Here is an 18,858-nt window from a genome sequence, read left to right as displayed (position 1 = left end):
GACCAGTGGTAATGTAGAAAGTTGAGCAGACTTAGCCGGTGCTCTAATATGGATGTCTCTGTGCTTGTTTTTCAGATCTGATGGGAATTTACAGTGGAAACTAGTTATAGTGACCAGTTTGACCCAGACAGATGTGGTCACTGTGAGTGGTTTCACTCGCACTCCAGATAAAGGAAGAATTACAACATCCAGCTGTTTAGAAGTGATTTGGGGAGATTGGTAGTTGGAAGTTTTTGTCAGACTATCTGTGTATTGTTTCATTGTGGTCACATTTTAATGATTGTTGTGGAGCAGTGTAGAAAAGTGCACATTGACAAAATGTCTTTCTTTTCTTTTGTCCAGAGTATGAGCTCACAGGTCTTAGACCATCGGATGCTGCCACAGCCTGTGTCCATTTAATTAGGGATTGACTCAGATTGCCAAATCCAGACTGACATAATCAGTTTAGACACCACCGGCCCGAGTGTAGGAGCTGACCTGTGGATTATATCCTCTGCAGTTGCATTGGTCACACTTTGCAAACACACACTTTTAACTAATTGAAGATTTGCCTGAAAGAAGCAGGAGTTGGTGATGCCAGATGGAGAGCAAGGAGGAAACCACCACTGGAAACGGCAAGGAAGAGTACCAGACGCAGAATGGAGAAAGTGAAGAACAGCAGGAAGAGGGAGGGGAGACAGATGAAGACATGGTGGTCGATGGAGGCATGGAAGATTGGAATGGGTTTATTTCAGGGGGGGCAGCAGTGGGTGAAGCAGGGGAGGTGGTGGCCAAATGGAGACCTGGTGAACCAGTAATCCCGCAGCATGTCTTATGGCTGAACAGTTACACTAAGGGTGAGTCAGCTTTATACAACCAGTTACAATGTTACTTAACATGTTATCAGCATGCGAAACATCAGATACATAAACGTATAAAAGGAGAGGGAGACAGTTATGTCATGAGTGTATTTATACAGTTCATTCAGAAAGTCTTCAGACCCCTTTGTTCAAATGTATGCAGCCTCATTCTGAAATCATTCCAACTCATTTCCCTTATCAGGCAACACTCAGTTCTCCAGAATGACAAACACATTTTTTTGTAAATGTATTAAACAGTAAAAACTGAAACATCACATTAACAGAAGTTTTCAGACACTTTACTGTGACTCTAAATGTAGCTCAGGTTCCTCCATCTCTCTGAGATGTCTCTACACCTTGACTGGACTCCACCTGTGGTCAACCAGCTGATGGGACACACACCTGTCTATATCAGGTCTCACAGCTGACGATGCAGATCAGAGCAGAAACCCTGAGGAGGAAGGAGCTGCTGCAGAGCTCAGAGACAGGATTGTGTCGAGGCTCAGTGAAAAAGGTTCAAGAGCTCAGTTGTCTCCATCATTCTGACATGAAGAAGTCTGGAGCAACCAGGACTCTGCTAGACCTGGACCTGGACTCACTGAGACATCAGTGAGAAGAGACCAGGACCCTGATGGTCTCTGAGCTGAGTGTAAAAACATCTCTACTGTTCATCTGTATTAACAATGCTCATCACAACAGTGACCAGGATGTACTCAACTGCCGTTCCTCTTCTCTCCCTTAAAGATGCCTCATGCAGTCTCCTTGTAAACAAACTAAAGTTCTGTTGTCATACAGTGTCACTCATTAACACACTGTGTGTATCGAGTGTGTTTCCTTCCTCATAAAACATTTGCAGAGCAGATTTTTCTCTGAGGTTTGAACCCTGCATTGTTTATATCAGTATTCACTGGCTAGCACTCTTCTTCTGTGTCTCATTGTTGGTGCACTGCATAAGGCAAACAACTCCACAGGTTACCTCTAACCCACACACTGTGGGTTACTGTGAGACACTGTCACTGTCCTGACACTGCCCCTGCCCTGCTCACTGATGGGTTCACTGTTTCCACACAGTTATAGAGTTATAGACATAGATTCGAACATATAGATTTATAGATATAGATTCACACACATAGATTTATAGACATAGATTATAACATATACATTTATAGATATAGATTCTAACACAGATTTATAGACATATTGTCACAGGGATACAACTGCCACTGGCATCTCTCTCAGGTGTGACTCAAGTGTGACTCAGGTGTGACCAGGAGCCTCCCCCCTGGTGTTGGTCTACACCATATGAGTGTGATAAAGGTGGGGACAGGTGGGGACAGATTTTAGGTATGGTGACAGTTCACAGTGGAAACCTTGGTCCTGGTGTTGTTTCAGAGTTGTATCCTGGTCCCTGGGAGCTTTAGGATCTGGTCTCTGGTGGAGATGGAGGTGGAGGGGAGATGGGGACAGGTGTTAGCTGATCTGGTGAGCTCCCATGGACCAGGACAGTGGCTCTGTGACTGCTCTGAGTCAGATTCTTATCTGGGGTATTTTACAAACTTGGAAAAATCACCAGGAGAAAATCCAACATGTTGACAACTGTTGCAGCATCTGTGACAGCTCATGATGAGTTTAAACTTCGGGGTTTTGTCTCCAATGTAAGAAAAGTGTTTGGTTTGGGATGCGTCTAAAATCTTCTGACCTGCATTAACTCTAACCCTACTTAATGTAACATCACCCAGTTTGTTCTTTCAGTGGCAGCTGATGATCAACATTTATTCTTCAGCTCTGATTTCAAACACTGTCTGAAGATTTGTTCAGAACTAGATGGAGATATTTCTTATCACCATTATTATAATTTGTGCTGTGGTGGATTTTAAAAAGTATACTGATTGTATTGTGTTGATTATAGCACATATTGATATTGTAATATTTATTGATTGAAGTGTAACCATGGACACATTCAATTATTTCAGGACAAAGCCACAGGTCTCAACTGACCCTAGAACCACCACTGCACAAAGTGAAACAACACCTGAACAGGAACTGACCTCAGCAGAGACCTTTATGAGCAGAAACCATTCAGATCTCCTGATCCTGTATTCACATCGGCAGGGGCTCATTTCAAAGTCAGACAGTCTCAGTGTTGTGATTGTTGTGTGTTCTGTGCTGTAGTGTTTTCTTACTAATCCTGTTTTACTCTGTGTCCTGGTCCAACAAGTAGTTTTATATTGTTAGATTCTCTGTCAGGGTGAATCATCTCTAACATCAGGTATTCTTCCTCTGCATTTATGGTTCTCAAGGCAACAGCAATTAGGATGTTCTTTTTCTTCTCTCATTATCCTTACTTTACATTTAAGTGTACATTTACATTTACTTATTTGGCCGATGCTTTCATCCAGAGCAAACATCCTACCATTACAGTTAGTCAGTTTTATTTTGTGTAACATTATCATCATTACTGTGAAACATAGCATATTAATCTAATTATATTTTATTATTCAATAATTAAGCTAATCTCAGTGTCTTTCTCTAATTCAATGCCATATAAAGTATCAGTCTCTCCTGAGGACTCAAGTTTCAGCTGTTGTTGGTTGATGTGTGGCAGAGTACCTGTGTTCTCCAGAGAACAACATCTACAACGTCAACTTCTCTCGTTTCAAGATCAGGGACCTGAGCAGTGGAGCTGTCATCCTTGACATCAAGAAACACTGTCCAACAGGTATGTTTCATCTTCCTCTTCTCACGTTTGTAGAGATGCAGAATGTAGACACAAGACCTGACAGTGACCCCCAGTGGCACAGTCGTTACAGCCCAGGTTTGAACCATAGAGGCTGCTTAACTGCAGCTTACTTACGAGGCAATTTATTTTTTTCTGGCTTTTTAGGCCTTTATTTTAGTGAGAGAGACAGGAAAGTTGGGGGGAGAGAGAGAGAGAGAGGGGATGACATGCAGTAAAGGGCCACGGGTCAGATTCGACCCTGGGCCACTGCGGTTAGGACTAAGCCTTAATGGTACATGCTCTACCAGATGAGCCACCGAGGCGCCCCAAGTCTTAAACTCTTTAACATCTCTGATTAAACCCTGTGTGATGATGGCGAGATGGTTGGAATACTTGACTTGTTCACCTTCACTTCCCTTTGACCACACTGATAAATGGGCAGATGAATTCACCAGATGCTGAAGGTGTTTTATTTCCAGGCCTAACTAAACATGTCCAAGACCTGTGTTGATATTTCAGAGTTCATTTATGCTGGTCCTATTTTATCGTGTAGCACCATCAAATGGTAATATTAGTTAAGAAGTGGTTGAATGCTAATGTTAGCTATTGTCTAACAGTAGCTAATGTGTCATCAAATGTTGTTTTACCTGACATCTGACCCATGTCCACCCTTCATTGTCTTTTCTGTTGCTCATCGATTGGGCAGAGATTAAATGAACACACTGATGACACAGCAGTACGACATTATCCTTTTGGTGACAGCGTTTGAGCGTGATGTCAGACGAAAATGAATATGGTTTGTAAAAGAGGAGTCTGTTGTTATGATACGTGACCTCTGACCTCTCCTTGGTGGATGGTTCATCAGTGGTTGCTGTAATGATTTTATGTTGTCCTACAGTGTTGGACAGCAGAGTCAGTGTGGATCTGTTGCTGCAGGCTTCATGATGTTGGCCATCCTTATCTACGGCACAATCTAAACGCTGAGGTTCAGCTGGAACCAGCAGTAGTGCAGGTTGACATCCTGCAGTACAGCAGAGCAGCGTCGTCAGTCATCTTTCTCATCAGCTCTTCTCCAGTTTTTCTTCAACTTTTCTTTCTCTCTTTATTCTCTGCAGAAATTCAAGACATTATTGAACTTGATACAAATCGATTCATCAGGTACCACTTCTCCCCAGCCTTCCTGACCCTCAGGGAGATAGGAGCCACGTAAGTCCAACATATTTTATTCTGCTGGATCAACTGCTGTGTGAACTGAGACCAGAGTCATGTGGACCTCATGAGACTGTCCTTTACATCCCCAGATGTTGTTAGTGACAGAAAGTGTCAGGAAGAAGTTATTGATTCACTCTTTACAAACTTACACTGTGTGTGTGTGTGTGTGTGTGTGTGTTTGTGGGAATGTCAATGAATCTGTGTGTGATGTCAACTCTGCTGTGACAGAGTGCAGAGATGACAAGGGGCTGTAATATCTTATTGTGCCTTTTAGGTTCATTCATATATTTGAACTCATTGGTCTGACACGTAGAGACCACACTGTGTCTGTGTTACTGTGTTACCTGTGACCAGGTACGTTCACAGAGTGAGGTCTCTGTGAACGTACAGCTCAGCGCCTCAGCTGACTCCTTCTTCCATTTTGTTCACTGGTGGTAAATACAGTAAGTAATTTATGATAGTCCCTCCCAACAGATTGTGTGTGTGTGTGTCATGTGGTCCTAGAGACACCTACTGGAGTGGGAGATCTAGAGGTGGTTTTAGGACTTTGGCAGGTGTGTGTCTGTCTGAGTCCTTGTGGGTCAGAACGTGTTGGATGCTGGGATCCCACAAAAATGTTAGAAACTGGTTTATGGATATGAACCTGGCCTCTATATGTGGACCTGGTCTCTAGATGTGGACCTGGTCTCTGTATGTGGATCCAGTCCAATCTGTATAGTTGTGATTTCTGTGATCGTCTCTCCTGCTTTGACATTTATTCAAACTGAGGTGAATACAAACATGATTAATGAAGTTATTACTTGATTAATGAACTTATTGATTAATGATGAATGAAGTTATTTATTGATGAATGAAGTTATTGATTAATGATTAATAAAGTCATTGATGTCACTTATTTGTTCTCAGTGTCGGTGACACTGAGGTTTACTCATTTGTATCTCTGTATATGGTTGGACCTGCTTGTCCTTGTGTCTCAGTCCATCTGACGTTATGACTGTGAACCATGACTGAGCCTAACACAGATATTGTCACTGTGAGCTGATTGGCTGGTCCTCTCTCCCAGGTTGGAGTTCACGGTGGGCAGCAGGGCTCTGAACCGCTTCCGTCTGATCGAGAGACATTTCTTCAGAAACCTCCTGCTCAAGACCTTCGACTTTGAGATCGGCTTCTGCATCCCACACAGCAGGAACACCTGTGAGCACATCTACTGCTTACCTGAGCTGGAGCCAGACACAGGTACGACTGACACTACCACACACACACACACAAACACACTGACTGTCAGAATAAAGGCGTCATGACGTTCTATTGTCTGGAGGATGATAAAACTGTGTTTAGTATAGAGTCAGTCTCATGTCTTCCACCTCCTGCTGACCTCTCTCTCTCTCTCTCTGTCTCTCTTGCTCTCTCTCTCTCTCTGTATGTTCAGTGCAGGAAATGATCTCCAACCCGTTTGAGACGCGCTCTGACAGTTTTTACTTTGTCAACAACAAGCTGATCATGCATCACAAAGCAGAGTACTCCTTCAGCCCACAGACAGAGAGGGACACATCCAGTGAGTAGAGACTCGGGGCTCAGTAACGAAGCTTCCTGTTGGACCTGTTCGAGGGTTTGACAGGACACTGAGAAAATCTGATGAGAGGAAAACACTGACCACTGTTACAGCTTCATGATGTATACACACCTGTATACCGCAGGAGACATGATGACTTCTTCCTCTCTTTATAACAGAGGACATCACTCTAACCTGTTAGTTAATAAGTTGATGTACAGTTACTCTGTCCCTCTCTGTCCTTCAGACCCAAACAAGGGTGGAAATGTTTCTGTGACAACTTTATCCCCCAAACTGCACGTGTCACATTCACCCAGTCTAGGCCCCGCCCCTCTATGAAAACATGTAAAAACTCACGAGCTGTGGTTCTTTCCTTCCCATAATTCATAGACCCACTGTTGTGACTCTGATGCTGTATTTTTTTCTGAGGTGAACATGTTAAGTGTTTAGTTGCTCTGTAGATGTTTTAATGGTTTTATGTAAATGCAGAAACATCAGAGTTTAGACACTGGAAGTCCTGTCACACTGTCCCAGTCGTTATTGTGGTGACCCAGCAGTGTAATATGAGTTCTGAACCACAGACACTGAATCTGTCTCAAAGCAGATGATGTGTGACTCTAATGTTTTAATCTCATAGTTTTGTATAGTTGAACATGAAACATGTTACAGTTGAAAAAGAAACAGAAAAAACGAACATGTATTTAACTTTTATTATCAAGGTCCCTTTACTTAGTTACTGAACTACTCTTCTCTCAGCAGAGATGAAGTGCAGATGTAACATGAAAAAAATCATTAAAAAACACAACACTGACATTTACTGTGAATGTGTTATGACTCCTTCATTCGTGTGTCTTACAGTATTCTGTTTTTTCAAGTTTGGAACACAAGTACACAGAGTGAAGTAGAAAGTAGAGTAAAAGTAGTAGCATAGCATAGCATAGCATAACATAGCATTGCATAACTTAACATAATATGAAATTACAACACACATTACATCACTTAACATAACAACATGACATAAGATAAAATCATTACATTATATAACATACTTTTACAACAATAAAGGCAGATGCTTTGTTCACTTTTAATGTTTTAATCTGAGCAAGTTAATGTTCATATTGCAATGAAAAGAGTGACAAGCAGTGAAACATTTACAACTGAACAACACAGCTGTGCAGTGGAAATGGTCAGCAGTAATCCACCATTAGGTCAGGAAAGGAAGTGTGTCTGCCTGTGTGCAGCGGGAAAAGCCCAGAGTTTCTGGAACAAAGAGAAAAAAGTTTCAGAGGCTGTGGGCTGGAGGAGGGACAAGTGACAGGAAAAAATGGGAAGGGGAGGAACACAGAGAGGGATGGGCAAAAACACACACATCTGGAAATAGTTGAGTAGAGAGAGAGAGCGAGAGAGAGAGAAGAGAGACTGTTCTGTTAACAAAAGCAAACAAAACGAAGAGTGAAACTTAAAGTCAGAGTAAGGTTTAGATTCTGGGAATACGACAAGTTACCTGTGAACAGTCAACTGGTGAAGAGTTAACCAGAGAGGAGAAGAGAGGAAACTGGTTGAAAGGCCTGACTGGTTCAGGGACCAGTCCAAAGAGGATCGGAGGAGGAAAACTAAGAGCAAACCTGAGCGGTGAAGGATCCAGGAGTTACGAAGAGGAACGAGACGAAGACCAGACCTGAACTCTTCCTCAGGTAAAGTTTAGTTTAAACCACAAAGACTCCAAATCTGCTCATCACTTACTCCACTGTAATGAACACTCAGTGTGTTTAAATGAGTACATATCTCATTCTAATAATCACTGTATGTGTTTAGTTTACATTCAGAGTGTAGTTGCCCTGTGAACATCGGTAGAGCTCATCAGACACCGGGCTGTCAGCAGGGGCTGTAGTTTCACTGCCATGAGTAACATCTGTGCATTACAGGAGGGAGAGCTGTACTGCTGAGAGGACGAGCCCGCATCTCACTAATAATAATAATAATAATGACATGAAACTAAAGTTGGTAAAGTCTATGAACCAGTGACTGATTGTGCAGCAGAGCTATGTTGAGTGTTGTGTTGCTGTTTCCTGGTTAAAGACTCACAGGTCGGCTGTTTTCAGACACAGACCTCATCACAGTGTTTCCATCATTTATAGTCGTGTAGAAAAACTCTTTGGTGTCAGAACAGTTCAACAAATTGCATCTCATCTCAGAGAGTGTCAACTTTCAGCTGTGTTTCCTGTTCCTATTCTCGTTATAACATCTGCTCTGACAACAGGAAGTAGGGTTTCCTCACAAAGGTTGACAACGACCTGCCTCCATGTACCTGAGGAGTCAAACATTAGTTTGATGGTTTGAACTTTTCAGTGGTTTTGGAGGTGAATGACAGAAAGTGTGGTCCTGCTAATACCGGTCAGAAAACCTGCATCTGGGGTGAGTTTAGTACTCCACCTGAGAGAGGTGGTAACACAGTCTGCTGGTAAGGACCAGGTGACAGGGTAGAAAGCTCCAGAATGAGTGAGTGGACCTTGAGCTGAGATTGTTTTGTCATATGGTGGATTATTTATTTTGTCTTTCAGTTTCAAGGACTGGTTTAAGGACTGGTATTTATTTTCAGTTTACACTAACAAACCAAAGTGGAAACATCATAAGCAGACACTGATCCAGTCCTCAACCAAAAACACCCAGGACACGTTTCAAAAAAAGACATGAATAATCCATGTTCACTCATTCAGACTTAGGTTGTTGTGTCTCTGACGCAGATCGTGTTACATGTGGATCACAGGAACTTACTTCATTAAAAAACACACACACATACACAGTGTGTCAGTGAGAATCAGGAATGAAAACCATAGTGTCCCATTAATGAGTGTATGTAACCTGCTCATTCACACAGACATGACAATACAAAACCCAGGAGGCTGGTTTCTGTCAGCCTCAGTCCACTGTCAGGGATTCATGTTATGATCATGAGACAGACATGTCTTCAGCTGTCCGGTGAGTGTGGACCATGATGAGACACACAGACTCCACTGGTTATGATCTGGATCCTGGTCCTGGTGTTAGATCTGAGTTCTCCTGTGAGTCACAGGTTTGCTGTGGTTATGGGAAATGCCTTCAGCAGTATAATTAGGTCTGCTGAGGAGGGGAGGGAGCTTCCTTCCTGTCAGCAGTTTGACTTCCTGTGTGGGATCAGTGGTTGGTGTGAGGACCACTCACACACACACACATACACACACACACAAACAAACAGCTCCTGTATGAGATGAAATCTGGATTAAATGAAAACAACAGTCACATGAACAAACACACTGACAATCAGTCTGCGTGATAGTCCTCCATCCACAGAGCAGGAGGAGTAACCACCTCCTAACATGACTCCACAGAGACGTGAAACCCATAGACTGTACAGAGACATCCTCAGATCAAGATTGTGTTAGATGTTTGTGTGTGTGCTTGAGTGTATGTGTGTGTGTGTGTGTGTGTGTGTGTGATGACACAACATGTTGCTGTAACTGTGAAACGCTCTAAGACAAGAGCTGACAAGTCTAAATAAAACGTTTTATTATTCTGCTCCATCTTCTCCTGACTCTGCCCTCACACACCAGCCCTCTCACAAACACACACCACACCATCAGAGCCACTGACCTCCTCTCTTCAGTCAGCCACAGGTCAGAGGTCAGTGAACTTGCTGCTCTTGTGAATCACTGTTTCCACTCCTCTGCTGCAGGATGTCGGCGTCTCGGAGGTGTCTGTGCTGTGTCAAATATTTGATGTTTGTCTTCAACCTTGTCTTCTGGGTCAGTATTTGTCTCCACCACACACATCATGTGTCACATGACAGGTCATGTGATAACGCTGCGCTCTGACTCTTCTCAAACAGCTGGGAGGATGCGGCCTGTTTGGCGTCGGGGTCTGGCTCTCCTTCACACAGGCAGAGTTCTCCTCTCTCCCTCTGTCCTTTCCCTCCCTCTCAGCTGCCAATCTGTTGCTGGTGGCTGGTGGCATCACCATGGTGACGGGCTTCCTGGGCTGTCTGGGAGCCCTGAAGGAGCAGCGCTGCCTGCTGTTCATGGTGAGAGGGCTACATGTTGAGATGATGCACAGTGAAGGTGTTCACATCCACTTTATTAACTTCTCTTCTCTATGCTGCAGTTCTTTGTGATCCTCCTGCTCCTGGTCCTGACAGAGGTCACTCTGGTGTTGGTCGTACACATCTACCAAGACAAGGTGAGCTCATTGTTGACTGGATCAGGGTTTTATATCTTCACATGATCCAGTGCAGTGAACACAGCAAGGAGACAGTAACATCCTTAACCTCTGTACCAGTCAGTGAGGAGACACAGATCATAACGGTGTGTTAATAAAGACACAGATTATAACTGTGTGTTAATAAAGACATGAGATTTGATGAAGATCAGATCACATTACTGCAGAAACAGGTCTCTGCTTCTTCCTACTATAGTTAATGTTTTAACGATGTTTTAATGTGTCAATCTAATTAATGAGTTATTAGGGTGTTAGTGTTAGGTTAGGTGAAAAACGCAGCACTCTTAAGAGTGCTACGAGGGGCACGGGCACACGAGAACCCATAAAAATAAAAAATAAAATATAAAAAAAATAATAAATAGGTCTCCCTTAAAAACTTCTTGTTGGGTTTCGGTGTTTCCAAATAACTTAGGGGTGGTGGAAGGCGAAGGCCATGGACATTAAGATCTTTTACTGTGTAATTGAGTCTTCTGCCGGGACCATATGCAGGTCCATAGCCTAAGCCACTCCACCACCAAGGGGACACAGAAAAATAACAATTTATAAGAGGGTCTAAATAAAAAGTAAATAAATAATTAAAAAAATATAAATAAAACCCCACGGTTTAAAAGGTTGTCCCTTAAGGTGGTAATCAGATTAAAAATGGATAAAAAACCTTTGTTTTTAGAGGGGGAGGCAGTCGCCACTCACTGTAACCGTAAGGTTTTTTTTGGTCCCGAGCTGGGTTTGAACCCAGAGTTCCCGTGTGGGAACCATATAAAACCAGAAATAGAAATTGGGGTTAAAAGTAATTCTAAAAAGACCCAAAAATAATTAAATAAATATGTAAAAGGATTTAAAAACAGCCCTAAATGTAATAGTAGGGTTCAGATTGTTAAAATCTTATGGACCGTGGACACTGTCTAAAATTGTGTTAAAGTCTGGGTTTGAACCCAGGCTTCTCCTACCAGTGTCCTCAGTCTGAACTATTATGTTCAGAGCCTAGTTGGAGGGTTAGAATTGACCTAAAGGATAGGATCACGGGGGAGAAGGGTTAACATGGGGTAGGGTAATCAGGTTGAGGTTAGGAAAGGTCAATGGTTAAGATTAGGGTTGGGGTAGGGAGTGGTTAGGGTTAGGGTCCTAAGACATGAAGGAGGATAAAGGAGAAAAAAAAAAAAAAGGGGGGGGGGGGGGGGGGTAGGAAGTCTTGTAAGGTGTTAGTGTTAGGGTGGATCATTGAGTCTCTCCTCTCTCTCTGTTGTAGCTGGATTCCAAAGCACAAGGTGAATTAAAGGAAGGAATGAAGATTTATGAATCAGAACCTGGACTGAAGAAGTCCTGGGACAACGTCCAGAAAATGGTGAGTCCTCTAAACATGAGTCCAGGACAGGATATACACATGATGTGACTGTAGGTGGAGGTTGTTACAGTGGCTCCACCTTTAAAGGACCAACAGGTCTTCAGACCTGACGGGTCAGTGGTGTCAGGTACAGTCAGGAGCAGTCAGGTGCAGTCAGGTAGATGAGTGGTCTTTCCCTTCTCTTTCTCTTCCCAGTTCAAATGCTGTGGAGTCACTAACAAGACAGACTGGTACGATGTGCTGAATGGAACGCTGCCCTCGTCCTGCTGCTCTGTCGGGACGGACCAGTGTGTTGACGGATGGAGTGAGGTTGGTTCTTGAGATAATTATCTACCACTGGGTCCTGGTTCAGAGAGGTCAGATATAATGAGTCACAGTTATTCAAGGCTCTGCCTGCTCTCAGGTATTGTGCCACAGCGGCTCCAGCAGGTCGGTCTGCCTCCCTACAGACACACCTGTACAAACCCCACTGGTCTCTGACACATGTGGAGCATATTTATGTTTCTGTCCTCTCTGAGTTAACTCTTTAACCAGCAGCTACATGTCAGTAAAACACTGAACAACCAGGAACAATGTTTCACCTCAGTGACTAATGACTGAATCAAGCTTTTGTTTCATAACATTCCTGATATTTGCTGACTTCCAGAAAAATGATCCTGGTAACGTTACGTAAGGATCACACTCCTGTGAAGCTGGAGGCCTTCCTCCTCCTTCTCCTCCTCCTCTCTGTCCTGTCCTCTGTTTCTGCAGAAAGTCTTCACATCCCTCCACTTTTTATTTGATCATAGATTTAATTGTAAATGGATAAAAGTCCAGGCTCTACACACTGAGAGTGAAAACTTACGAAGGGACTGAGTATGAGGTGTCTGTATGTGGGCAACAGCAGACATATGTGATTTATTTACACTGTAACACACAGTGTAACAGTACACAACAGATCGACACTATAGAAACTGTATGTACAGATTTCATCTATAATTATTAGGGACAAAGGTTATTGATTGGAAAGTACTTAATAATCTACAAACCACAGCCTGCAGTGAGACAGTCAGTGGGCAGTGAGACCATGTGTCTTGTGTGGTAAACGAACTGAGGTATGGAGGAACACCACCTGGTCTTCTCAGTCCCAGGGAGGGTGAACATTAGTGAAGCGTGTACCAACACACAACAGAAAGAAACGTTCCTCACATTCTTCATCTGTGAACAGAGACACTCTCACATCTGGACTGAATTCAGAATTGTTGAGGCCAACTGGCTGCAGTCTGCTTGTTCTTCTTTCCCCCCCACAGTTTTAAGGACCATTCCAGTTATTATCACTTGACCAGACTCTGTTCTCACAGTTTGGTCCTGATTTCATTTTATAGTATTGTTCTCATTGACTAACATCAACACAGTGAAGTCAAACAGCAGCAGTCAGATCATCAGGCAGAACAAAGGCAACAGCTGAACCCTGACCCCTCCTCTCCTGCAGGTCAGAAGTGAAATGGGTCTGTAAACTGTGATGGATGTTTTCAACAGACAGTCTGTGGAATCAATTTACTGGTCCGCATTGTCTCTTCATATGAGTTTGGTTCTACTCCCAGGTGTCAGAGGACCATGTGATCATGATCACGTCTGTTAGCATTATCATGTCTGTTCAAATCATCAAGTCTGTTCGCATCATCATGTCTGTTAGCATTAACAAATCTGTTAGCATTATCATGTCTGTTAGCATTATCATGTCTGTTAGCATTATCAAGTCTGTTCGCATCATCATGTCTGTTAGCATTATCAAGTCTGTTCGCATCATCATGTCTGTTAGCATTAACAAATCTGTTAGCATCATCATGTCTGTTAGCATTATCATGTCTGTTAGCATTATCAAGTCTGTTCGCATCATCATGTCTGTTAGCATTAACAAATCTGTTAACATTATCATGTCTGTTAGCATTATCAAGTCTGCCACCATTATCATGTCTGTTAGCATTAACAAATCTGTTAGCATTATCATGTCCGTTAGCATTATCAGTCTGTCACCATTATCATGTCTGTTAGCATGATCATGTCTTTTAGCATTAACATGTCTGTTAGCATGATCATGTCCGTTAGCATGCTTTTTCTTCTGCTTTTTCTTCTTTTTCTGATGTTCTTCTTCTGGTGTACTTCTTCTCTGTGTGAGCCTCCTCACCCCGTGCCCTCCCTCCCTCACACCCTGTCTCTGTTTGTCCTCTGCAGCCGTGCTATCAGAAGGCCAGGCACTGGCTGCTCACTAATATCTCTTCAGTCCTGGTGTTTGGAGTCTGTATTGGTGTTTTGCAGGTATTCATTTCAACTATTTATTTATCATTGATTTGATCAGTTTTATATATGTTGATGATGTAAGCAGAAATATTTCTTTCTCTTTGGCACATGAAACCTCAGACTCAGCAGAATTTAACAAAATGAAATTGTTCTTAAGTGTTATACACTAAACTCATTACACTGTGGAGTTAGTGTCTGACCAGGGTGTAAAGTCTACAGAGAGGTGAGAGCACTGAGATCCAGGGTGTAAGCAGCAGGACACAGTCTCTGAACTCAGTTATTCTTGAGCACTGACATAATGTTGACATACCTGAGCCTGTTAAACACAATGTAGTGTTATCTTTGACAAGCCTTAAATGTAATTGTATTTTACAGTATGTCAGATTGTTTCTATCCTGATCATTAGTCAATAATTAACTGTGGTTTATAAGTAGTCCTCTCAGTTTGTTAAAAGTGCTGTATTTCCATCTTCCATGTTGACCAGTCATGACCAGAGCTTTTCAGTTTGTGTGAGGATGTGATTTCCACTGAGGGTGGAGAAGACATGTCTCCCTCCTGTTTCCGTCCTGCTCACTGTCACAGTTTAATTCAATCACTAAAACAACATGAACAGTGTCCTCAGATTGTCCAGATATCAAACTCCAGATGATGAACCTCAGTTATCACTCATAGCTTTTACCCTTTATAAGCAGTGTCTAGTGATTCAGTTCTCACAGATGTTTCCTCTCACTGGAGGCTGGTGGGGCTGAACGCAGCCTGCAAACACAACTCAGAGCTGAAAAAACTCAGCAACTTAAAAAAACGTTTCTATTTATAGATAATATTGATGCAGTAACAGACAGTCAGAGCTCTGAGTTTATATTAACATTAGAAACAGTAGTTTATGTCACATGATAACAATATTAATCACGAAGTATCAGGACTCTATCAGTGAGGCAATAGGTGTTTATTGGGATAGTGATTTATAAATCAGCATTTATTATTATTATGGAAAGTATGATAACCAGTTTAATCACAATTTATTATTTGCTAGATTATATGAATGTACATAAATGAAAAAATTGACACTTGGTTCAGGCTGGATTTGCTCCTCTCTCTTCAGATCCTGGCCCTGGTGTTCTCCATGATGATGTACTGTCAGATTCTGTGTGCTGAGAAGCACCTGGACTGACTGCAGAGCAGCTGATCACCGGCCTGTGACAGGAAGACTCAGCACAAACTGAATCTAAGTCTGAATCCCCTTCAAATCCTCCACCAAACACCAGTATCTGGCTAAAACCAGCAGTGGACTCTGGTGGTCTGGACAAAGCCAGAAGTGACAGACTGACACCATCTTAATGCTCCTGCAGAGTAACTGTACAGTATTTTCTATAGATGTGTTATAAATGATGTGTATAATCTTTCTGTCGTGAAACATCATGTAGTGTGCTGTTATTCAGTGGGACTGTGACTGTACGATTTATAACCAGCTGTGCAGGACTCAGAGACCAGAACAGAGGACCTTTCACTGCTGGTTCAGCTTGTGTTCAGTCACTAGAGGAGGGGACACTTTCGACCACTAGGCCTGTAAAAAGAAACTGTAGCACTGAGTTCACTTTGTTCATGATGTCAGTCTGTACCGTTAACGTGACAGGTTCAGACTCTACCTGTATCTTTACTGTCACCTGTATCTGTGTCATTGGAGCATATATACATATATACATGTGTGAGCTGACAGTCTGTAATACAGCATCAGTCCTGTGTTAGATCCAGTTCCCTCTGGTTTGTGTTGCTCTTCATTTTGTCTCATTGTGTGTTTCTGAAAATGAGCCTCAGAGATGTGTTATTTGTTATAATGGGATTTAATCAGCCTCACAGCCACAACATGTGCTGAATGAAGACCAGATGCAGGTCTTACCTGAGCTCCCGTTGAGCTCCACTTACTCCACTGGGTCTGATGCTCTTCTTGTGTCAGCAGCTGTGCAGTGAACTCACCACAGGTTAACAAACAGAAACAGGGACAAGGAGCTTTGGTTTCTGGTTCTCAGCAGCTCCTCCTACCTCCTCTTCCTCCTGCTTCTGATGCTCTCTGATACAGTAACATCCAACCCACCCTCTTGACATTTGACAACAAACTAACCATCAGACTCAGCTCCATCAGGCTCAGCTCCATCAGACTTAGTCCTGTCTCTTCTGCCATTATTCTCTGATCCTGACCCTCAGGCTGATCCACTGATGACTGTCTGACTCTCCTTCGTTCAGACTGATTCACTTCTAAGGTTTAGATTAGAAAAACCTCTGACTCCTCCTAAACCAGGACCACAGTTCTGGATGATCTGAACTGAGGACCAGAATCAGACCAGGTCTATCAGAGGGTTGGACCAAAACAACAGAAGTGAACTAAGGGAAACCTGTGATGGATTTCTGAGTGGGGGTCTTGTTTGGATTTTAGAGATTGTTGGATTTACACATATATGAGAATAATGTCTTTAAGACTGGGCCGACCTGTTGTGAAGATTGTGCCGACCTACCTGCCTAACAGTGTTAAATGGGTGGAGAAAGATGTTGCTGCAGCTGCACCGACCGCTCTCTGTGTGTAACACCTTGTTTAAACAGCTGAACATCATCAGCCCGTGCACTGGTTTAATTTGACTGAATCAGTTTAAACGATGATCACTCAGATCTAACTGAGCTCCTGCGGGGGTGGAGCCTCAGGTAGGAAACAAAGATGCTTTTATACCAACGGAAGAAGAAGAAAACAGATTCAAAGACTTTAAAAAATCATTTTAATCACTTTTACAGAAACATACAAAATATTTTCTGGACCTAAAGTCAAATCAATGTTTTCTTCAGACTCCTGGTGTCCTTCTTTAAGATAAGGTTACTAAACCATTACAAACTTACAGTGCAGATGTAAAACACCTTCAGAATAAATAACCTGTCAATAAAAGTGCTTGTACACACACTGGAGTCCTGAGTAAAATCTGTATAAAACAGCTTCACCACAGCCTGGTTTAATGTGGTCTATGTTTCAGACAGAGGTGAGGCTGAGCTCTGCAGGACACAGAGGTCACTGCAGGTCAGCAGAGTACGACAGATAAATCCTGCTTCTGTAAGACCAGTTCATCAAAAACCAGTGATGTCTGTGATCAGCTGATCTGATGTTTCTGTACCTACCTCAGCGCCAGTCATTCTGACAGATGAAGATGAAGATGAAGTGTGGCTTTAGGCAAGGCAAGGCAAGGCATTTTTATTTATATAGCGCATTTCCTACCAAGGCAACTCAATGTGCTTTACATAAAGACAAAAAAGAACAGCATAAAACAGCATAAAAACAAAAGAAAACACAGGAGCAAAAAAGTAAAAAGAAAATAGAGTTTTAAGTTCTTAAAAAGAGCTCAGCTATAAGCACATGAAAAGAGAAATGTTTTTAACCTGGATTTAAAAGTGCTTACAGTTGGGGCTGATCTCAGTTCTGCTGGTAGTTTGTTCCAGTTGTGTGCAGCATAACAACTAAATGCTGCTTCACCATGTCTGGTCTGAACTCTGTGCTCTACTATCTGACCTGAGTCAGTAGATCTCAGAGCTCTACTGGGTTTATACTCTACTAACATGTCATTCATGTATTCTGGACCTAAACCATTCAGTGATTTGTAGACCAGTAGCAGGACTTTAAAATCTATTCTGTAGCTGACTGGGAGCCAGTATAAGGTCTTCAGAACTGGGGTGATGTGATCTGATCTCTTTGTTCTGGTTAAAACTCTAGCTGCAGCGTTCTGAATGAGCTGCAGCTGTTTGATAGTTTTTTGAGGGAGTCCAGTCAGAAGACCGTTACAGTAATCAAGTCTACTGGAGATAAAAGCATGAATCAGCTTCTCCTGATCAGTTTGGGACATGAAACCTTTAATTCTGGATATGTTCTTAAGTTGATAAAAGGCTGATTTGGTGACTGATTTGATATGGCTGTTGAAGGTCAGATCTGAGTCTATCAGCACGCCGAGGTTTCGGACTTGGTCTTTAGTTTCTATAGACAGTGACTCAAGGTGTTTACTGACAGCAACCCTCTTGCCAAAAACAATGACCTCAGTTTTTTCTTGATTTAACTGAAGGAAATTTTGGTTCATCCAATTTTTGACTTGCTCTAAACAGTGACACAATGATTCTATTGGACTACAGTCATCTGGAGACAGTGCGAGATATATTTGTGTGTCATCTGCATAACTATGATAGTTGACATTAGAATTCTGCAGAATTTGACCCAAAGGCAGCATATACAGGTTGAACAGAAGGGGTCCAAGGACTGACCCCTGAGGAACTCCACAAGTCATAGCCACTTGATCAGATTGATAACTACCGATGGTCACAAAATAACTCCGTTCCTCCAAGTAGGACCTGACCCATGGTTAAAATTACAAAGACTTTGTTTGTAGAGGTCATGGTGAATTTGAAGTTTAGTTTTTCTCCATTTACGCTCTGATTTCCTGCATTCTGTTTTCAGGACCTTTACCATCAAAGTGTTCCTCCATGGTGTTTTTTGTCTGGTCAAGGTCATCTTAGATTTAATAGGTGCAATGGTATCAATGACATTTGAAATTTTGCAGTTTAAATTATCCAGGAGTTCATCAACTGTCTCTGCGCTCACAGTCGGCAACGTGGCTATAGCCTCCATAAACGTAACACTGGT

At 42.4% G+C, this 18,858-nt stretch overlaps 2 protein-coding genes and 1 long non-coding RNA gene across 3 annotated transcripts; all 3 read left to right on the top strand.

Annotated features, from left to right (window-relative positions):
- Positions 1–231: 231 nt before the first annotated feature.
- Positions 232–7,410, top strand: unc119c (unc-119 lipid binding chaperone c). Its single transcript, XM_071501504.1, has 5 exons — positions 232–836; positions 3,445–3,558; positions 4,674–4,764; positions 5,834–6,006; positions 6,200–7,410. Exons 1-5 carry the CDS (start codon positions 581–583, stop codon positions 6,331–6,333), a joined length of 768 nt encoding a protein of 255 aa, XP_071357605.1. The 5' UTR covers positions 232–580; the 3' UTR covers positions 6,334–7,410.
- Positions 7,411–7,537: 127 nt separating this feature from the next.
- tspan4b (tetraspanin 4b) lies at positions 7,538–17,139 on the top strand. Its single transcript, XM_071501505.1, has 8 exons — positions 7,538–8,016; positions 10,035–10,104; positions 10,188–10,379; positions 10,460–10,534; positions 11,820–11,915; positions 12,111–12,224; positions 14,130–14,213; positions 15,298–17,139. Exons 2-8 carry the CDS (start codon positions 10,036–10,038, stop codon positions 15,364–15,366), a joined length of 699 nt encoding a protein of 232 aa, XP_071357606.1. The 5' UTR covers positions 7,538–8,016; position 10,035; the 3' UTR covers positions 15,367–17,139.
- Positions 12,231–13,752, top strand: LOC139634832 (uncharacterized). Its single transcript, XR_011694081.1, has 2 exons — positions 12,231–12,400; positions 12,464–13,752. It is a non-coding gene; the product is annotated as an uncharacterized lncRNA (long non-coding RNA).
- Positions 17,140–18,858: the final 1,719 nt, after the last annotated feature.

Source organism: Trachinotus anak, unplaced genomic scaffold (assembly GCF_046630095.1).
Source record: "Trachinotus anak isolate AG129_WGS33_773 ecotype Australia unplaced genomic scaffold, CSIRO_AGI_Tana_v1 ptg000017l, whole genome shotgun sequence".
Taxonomy (NCBI): Eukaryota; Metazoa; Chordata; class Actinopteri; order Carangiformes; family Carangidae; genus Trachinotus; species Trachinotus anak.
This window is presented reverse-complemented; position numbering and strand designations above follow the sequence as displayed.

Excerpts from the sequence above, each read along its gene's own strand:
- unc119c (XM_071501504.1), top strand. The coding sequence starts at position 581 with ATGGAGAGCAAGGAGGAAACCACCACTGGAAACGGCAAGGAAGAGTAC. Across the intron at positions 3,559-4,673 it reads CAAGAAACACTGTCCAACAG|AAATTCAAGACATTATTGAA; the intron begins GTATGTTTCATC and ends TATTCTCTGCAG. Across the intron at positions 6,007-6,199 it reads TGAGCTGGAGCCAGACACAG|TGCAGGAAATGATCTCCAAC; the intron begins GTACGACTGACA and ends CTGTATGTTCAG.
- tspan4b (XM_071501505.1), top strand. The coding sequence starts at position 10,036 with ATGTCGGCGTCTCGGAGGTGTCTGTGCTGTGTCAAATATTTGATGTTT. Across the intron at positions 10,380-10,459 it reads AGCGCTGCCTGCTGTTCATG|TTCTTTGTGATCCTCCTGCT; the intron begins GTGAGAGGGCTA and ends TCTATGCTGCAG. Across the intron at positions 10,535-11,819 it reads TACACATCTACCAAGACAAG|CTGGATTCCAAAGCACAAGG; the intron begins GTGAGCTCATTG and ends TCTCTGTTGTAG.